General features: G+C 34.3%; 1 protein-coding gene across 1 annotated transcript in view; it reads right to left on the minus strand.

The window, feature by feature from the left end:
* Nucleotides 1-7190, minus strand: part of LOC106458520 (transforming growth factor-beta-induced protein ig-h3-like) — a 46176-nt gene that overhangs the window by 9718 nt on the left and 29268 nt on the right. The window contains exons 7-8 of the mRNA XM_013918043.2: nucleotides 2943-3152; nucleotides 2271-2584 (exon numbers count right to left, since the gene is read on the minus strand). Coding sequence (XP_013773497.2) covers nucleotides 2271-2584; nucleotides 2943-3152 — 524 coding nt within the window. The remainder of the gene's footprint in view (nucleotides 1-2270; nucleotides 2585-2942; nucleotides 3153-7190) is intronic.

A 7190-nucleotide genomic window follows, 5' to 3' on the forward strand; every position in this document is an offset into this window, starting at 1 on the left:
TTTAAAAAGTGTTAAAAGTGCCTTAAGTGATAGTTAGTGGGCTAGTCCTTTAATTCAGTTAGAAGAACAATCGCCTGACAAATGAATGTTCCCGGGTTTGATCTTGACCCTAATAAATTCAAAATAAGAATCCTACCGAAAAAGCGGGAATCCAGTGATGCTGAGACAAGACCCAATGACAGACCTTGTTTATCAGAAAGGAAGAATATGGTAGTATGAATAATTAGAAAGTACACTTTATAGCTAAGGGTGGAATTCCAGCTCTATTGTCTATCGTCTATTGTCTATATGTATAATTGTTCTCCACTTTAACGAGGTTATATAGGTTTAACAGTAAAACTTTTTTAGATTCCCTTCAATTCTCTTTCGCGCAAGTGATTGATTTTGTTTAAAGATGATATCGCTCGTCTTAGAGTGGCTGTTATTGTAAATTATAACAAAACATAAAATTATCATTAGCTATTAAATATATTCAGTACTTCAATTTGGGTCACTGGGCCACTTTAGGCACATGATGTTTGTAAAGTTTTGAAACTGGTGAAACTCGTTTCCTACTTTAGTTTCGTTTCTGCTTCTTAGTTTAGAAGTATACAAATATATGTGTGAGGGATTTTGTCTGAGTTACAATTCATACTACCAAATTTTAAGTTGATAAAGTGATTTGAAAATTACATATATATTTTTTATCAATATTATTATGTACGTATTTTCATTAACATAATTTATAATATATATATACATAGTTACTTTTAGAAAATGAATCAACTGATATGTTTTAATTGACACCTTAAATGTTATTCTCAAAATACATGAATAATAGTTCTTTTCTCGTATTCAGACTATCTTGAATTTCCAGCACCATTCAAAATCAATAACGTTTTGAAAGTAAACATAATCAAGAGGTGTCAAAGTGGTTTAAAGTTAAAATTCATGACCATCACTGAGAACGATATTTATGTAAAATACTTCAGAATTGGAAATATGATAATAAAGCCGTCAATGGGCGATCTTTAATATATCCTTTTGAAATTCATTATTTACTTTACGAAAAGAAACCAGCTACAAACTGTTTTTTTTTTACCTAAAAGAATCATGTTGTTACATGGAATTTTTATATATATATATACCTAAGTATACCTATACGTCTATCCTATTTCTGTGAAGCTGGTTTTAGATTGGTAACCAGAGCGCTCGACTACCATTCTGCGTGTCATGAGATCGAAACATGTCGCCGAACATGCTCGCACTTTTAGTCATGGAGGAGAGTTATAATGTGACTGCCAACTCCACTATTCGTTGGTAAAAGAGTAAGCTCCAGAGCTGGCAGTAGGCGGGATTAACTAGCTACCTTTTCTCTGGTCTATCACTTCAAAATTAGGGACGGCTAGATAAGTAAATAGTGTTATTTGATGCTCCGTTTCTTCTAAATATTAAAACCAGTTTAGCTCTATATATATCTATAATAGCTTGTTTGTTTGTTTCATTAGAGCAAAGCCACATTGGGCTATCTGCTGTGTCCACGGCGCGTAATCAAAACCCGAATTTTATCGTTGTCTGTCCGTAAACATACCGCTGTCTCATTGGGGGAAAATCTATGATAGCACCAGCTGTTTTAAAAAATGGAAATAAAAAAGCTTTATTCAACACTGATTCATTTTGAAGGTTTCATGTGTCTCCGATTTTCTTCAATAAAGATGGTTAAATTGCCAGTTTATTTCTTAAATATTCCTACTGGTTTGTAATAGTATAGACTTAGAGAAAAAAGTACTTTGATGACTGCTCAAATGCTACTGTCCTTGAGAAAGATGAAATAAATATTTACACGGCCTTCGACTTTGTCAGTTCTATCGACACTTGAAATATCGTGACCTGCTTTGAGGCAACCAAACACTATTTTTAAAATCCTTAAGGTGTTTAACCATCAACACACAACGACATAAAGGGTTTAGATTCAAATGAAATTGGAATATTACGAGATTATCATTAAGTTTATTGGCATATTCTAGTGTCTATAAATCGAAAAATAATCAACAGAGAGCTCAAATATTTGGTTGGTGAACTAATGAAAGACGATTCCAGTAATGAAAAGAATCGCCACCATGTGGCTTTGAGTGTAAAAATTTCATACTTGGAACTGTATAAAACTGTCGCCTTGTAAAATAAAAGTAAAATGCTACATTACACTGATAGGCGACCTCTATAGAGACCACTGTTTCAGCAGGTTGTCTTTGAATATATATATATATATATATATATGGTTTTTTCCTCACCCTTCTGTATACTTTTAAACGAAGCTGATTTTCTTTTCCTATTGTATCCACTTTCTGGTTGTCTGAGAAAGTGTCTGTTTTTACTTTACCCTGGACGATGTGATACTGTAACAGTTTACGAGCTTCGTCTGTGTTTTCGTTGAGCTGATGCCTTCTCTCTTCCGGTAATGCTCGAAAAGCTTTGTCAGAAGGGGCGAACACCGTAATGGTGATGTTAGCTTGTATTAGTTCCTGAGCCACGTCGGTAGAGTGCGCTAGTTTAGAGAATGTCTTGAGATCGTCTGATCGTACTGCTAGATCTAAAACACTTCGAACTAGAAGAGAAAACGAATAAAAACATATGTTTATTGTTTGAGCAACAAAAGAAACAAGTTTATGCTTTTAAAAATTAAAAATAATTTATAAGTTTAATTATGATTTACGTTATTTCCATAAGCTTAGTTATACAACTGTACAAATACTCAAGACACTTATGAGCAACCCAGAGGTGTAATTTTACACAACATTTTATGGTATTTTTTTACAAACATATACTAAAGATATGTGACATTTTCAGCCATACTGTTGTTAACAAGTGAAATATTTCAATAACGTGTCGTAATGAAAGTTGCATTAAAAAGAAGATGTTAAATTATCATAATAAAGTTTAAATTTCGTGATATCAGAACTCACCACGTTCTGGGACAAGGACATCAGTGAGCAGATTTATTACTCCGTTTTTGGCAATCATGGCCTCTGACGTCATTTTCACATCATTAACGAAAGTCCCCGATTCATTACAGTGAAAACTGATGTGATTTCCTCCAAGGGTTCGAATTTTGTGCTTATCTATTACTCCAGGTGCACAGATTGTGTGAGGAATCACGTGGTGTCTAAGTAGAGCTATAAAAGCAATACAAACCTAGTATAATTTTTAAACGAAACGTAACTTAGACAATATAAGAGAGGGATAATAAAGTAACAGCATAATGGCAAAATGAAAAACATTACAACTAGTTCAATTTTCATTTCAATTAAATTTTCATACTGACTATCAGGCTACTCGTAAAAAAATGAGTGTTATTATTTATACCTTTTCTTATAAGTCAGTTCTCAAGCGTTTGATAACGTTTCTTTAATTCCTAAATCAGTGTTGCAGCAACATTTCGTTACTTATGAAGTCAAGACGGACAGTTTTATGATATCCATACTAATTTTGAATCATAATAACATTTACGAGTTTATTTAATTTGTAAATTTACTTGTCTAAGCGTACGTGCATACATTCACACATCCACACGCACACACGCACCTATTATAAAGTAAGCACCCAAAATAAATATGACAGTAAAGGGTAAAAAAGATATATTTATATGTTTTTTACCCTTTACTGTCATAATTATTTTGGGTGCTGACCTATATATTTACATACAATCTGAAGAAAAATAGTTACCTTTCAATAAGGTACAAAGATAACATAATTAACATTTAAGGACAACAAGGGACACGTTGGTACATCTAGACTGTCCCATAGACTAAATTAAACTACGTATAGATATAAACTCAAAACCATCCCTTATTATTCAAATTTTTATCAAGTCTTTGCTCAAACTCCCTTAAATTTATCTGCTTCCTCCATTCTAAAGGCCAACTACCCTCTTATAAAAAAAAAGTTCTGTTAGCTAAAGCTGATGCCTACTCTTGCACAATTTATACTTGTGTTCTTTAGTCTTAGAAAAAAAGACGGTGTATCAAGTCCATTAATAATCTTAAATATTCCAAGCATAATCCCTTTAGTTCTTCTTTTCTACACAGAAAACAATTTGAGAGATCTTCCTTGTATGACAACCTTTCCATCCTTGAGGTCTAAATTTTTCTTAACTTTTGTAGTACCAAAACGAGTACATTGTGTGTCGAGATTTATTTAACAACATAAGAGTACCATTTCTTTATTAACACCCAGTCTGTGAGTCAATGAGACCAAATTCGGTAGATTGGGTGGGATATAGAGTGGTGTCACTGTTTCTGGTATTCAAGTTAGAGTAAAAAAAATAAATAAAAATGTTTGCTTTTTAGAGCAAAGCTACCTTATGTTATCTGCTGTGTCCACCACGGGAAATCGAACCCCTGATTTATGTGTTGTAAATCCGTAAACTTACTCTTGTCACACCAGGTGACGTAATAAAAACGTACTCCGATAAAAAATTTGATCTGTTAACCTGAAAACAGTACCCTGTTAAAGAGCCCAATATGTGAACCTAAAAAAAGTACTCTGTTAAAGAGCCCGATCTGTTAACCTAAAAAAGGAACCCCGTTAAATAGGCCAATCCGTTAATATAAAAAAAGTACTCTGTTAAAGAGCCCGATCTGTTAACCTAAAAAAACAACAACATACTTTATTGCCAAAAGAACTCATCTGTCAATAGTGTTCGGCCATGAAGATGCGGAATTTCGGGAGTTGGTCAGACTGTGTTTCTCTTGCACAAAATAATTGAATTGTTCATGTTCAGACACATACCGCATTTAGCCGCTTTACAGCGGCGATTAAGCTTCAGTGAGCATCGGTCATCTTTGTCGAAAAAAACTCGCGAAAACTGCGGAAAAAACGGCTTTATAGAGCTAAAGAACCAGATTTTGTATTGCACAACATATGTGTTTTGTGTGGGATTTTAGTTTTGATTTTTCATAGCGTGAGAACTAGTGCGACTTCGGCCACGCTGATGGTCAATTCTGGTTCCAGATATGAGAATTATAAAGCACTGGAAAGCTTTGTTTGTTTGTGAATCAACCCACCATATGTCTCCCTGACTCGCACATTGGGTGATCAGAAGTTTTACAATCACTAATAAAGATATAACTCAACGACACTCTGTAAATCCCCAGGGTTAATTTATCAATATGTTTCAGATATTCGCGCAAGGCTACACAAATGATATCTGCGGCATTTGTCTTTAATTTCTAGACTGGGAGAATGTAGCTAATCAGTAGCACTCACCGACAACTCTGATCAAGTAGTGGAATATAAACGTTGCTCTAATAACGTACCGATTCTATGAATCGTAAGCTCAGTCCTGGACTCCGTAAAAGGTGCTGTTACATTCTACTGATGTGCTAACAACCCCACGTTCTGTCCGGTGGAATCGATACAGAGCGTCAAGTTTAGTTCTGTCGATGTAGTAACGTTGGTCTAATCTTCACAATGACTATTTACGCTAACCGTCCAAAATTTTGAATTGATAGAGTAGAGGGAAGGCAACTATTCAACAGCAACCATCATTAATTCTTGTCTTATTCTAACAAAATAATTGGATTAAACCCTCACACACGGGTTTATAATGTGCACACACACGGTCTTAAAATTCGAAACACATGTTTGCAGTAACGGGATATGAACCAAGGACCATCGGATTCACAATGTATCCAAGCTAGCCACATATATCTGTTAGATATGTTGATAATAGGATTTTTACTAAGTGTTTCTAGAGCTACCAGGTTGCTCGATGTTATGTTTTTCACCTATTCCTCAAACACACAGAAAGTCATACCGTTCAGCTAGTTTGTGTATTAAATTCGGTTAGTTCGTCTACATGTTTCTAACCAAGTTCAATAATTAATTACAAGTGTTCAGCTAAACTTGGCAAATTTATCGTTCATCTAAATTCTGTAATTCATAATGTTTTTTCCAGGTAATTTGATATAGTTTCAAAATCTTGAACAATGGTTACTCGGGTCAGAGTGTAAAATCTTACTTAGAGTTACAGTAACATATTATTTAACCTAGGATCTTTATTCGGCGTAAGTTTTGTTAGAATAACCCACAAAGTGATGATGTGTTGATTTAATTTAATTTAAGAAAATGTCAACAATTTTTATGTGTCTACAAAATGAATAAAACCAGAAAAGATTGTAATATTTTAGTTTACCATATATAGAGGGTTGAGTACATTATTCTAAAACAATATCGAATATGCAAATCGGCAAACCACGTGACAACCACAGCCGATGTAAAGTCGCTGTGGAATAGCATATATGTGAACTACATTTTGAATATTTTTGGTGTTCTAGAATAGTGTGATTCAACCGAAAATTGATCACTTTTGGGAGAATGATATGTAACACTTCTTTCCGAGGCAAAATATTCCCACGAAATGTTATGTAATGTATTAAGGAGGAAGGCTATTCTTTAGAGGTGACTTCCTTAGGACGTAGTCTTTTGCAATGAAAATTACGCTGCAGGGATGTTGTCAAGATTTGATATCGTATGATTGGACGTGGCGACATGGGCTGTAACGACACAGCGAGGCTCCAAAATCGTTTTAATATAACGTACCCGAACTCCGTACGAGTGATCTGGTCACGTTACGTTTATGGTATACAGTTTCTACAACATATTTTATTTAAGTTTCTTTTTTATTACAGTGGACATCAATTTAGGTACTGAGCACCAACGAAAAACAAAACAAAAACATATCTAGCTACAACTTTGTTGCTTCTTTTAATCATTGACCTCTTAAGTACAGAGAATATGTGTTCGGTTTCTCAAAGTTCAAGTTTGGCAGAACTCCAACAGAACGATCTTAAAGAAGGATAGTAGATTATAGGCGATATCATCGCGAGCCACACAAATAAAATGTAAACTGATACTTTGTAGCTTACTCCAGGTTATTTACCAAAACGCTCTTAGAAAATTATTCAAGAAGTATTTTATATTTTCTTTCATAGCTATAGTATGTAGGGGAAAACAGAGACACGGTGGAATAAAAAGAGAAAATAGCTTTCTATATTTTTCGAAACACTTAGGATATTACTATTTTTACGTGAACCGTGGTGTCTGTTCAAACGTTCGTCTGTCTCCCGTTCGAAAAGCTGCACACAACATTCGTTTTTGAAATGTTTGTTTTATAACTTTCGTGCAAAGTTACACGAGGGCTATATGCGCTT

Source organism: Limulus polyphemus, unplaced genomic scaffold (assembly GCF_000517525.1).
Source record: "Limulus polyphemus unplaced genomic scaffold, Limulus_polyphemus-2.1.2 Scaffold23, whole genome shotgun sequence".
Lineage (NCBI taxonomy): Eukaryota > Metazoa > Arthropoda > Merostomata > Xiphosura > Limulidae > Limulus > Limulus polyphemus.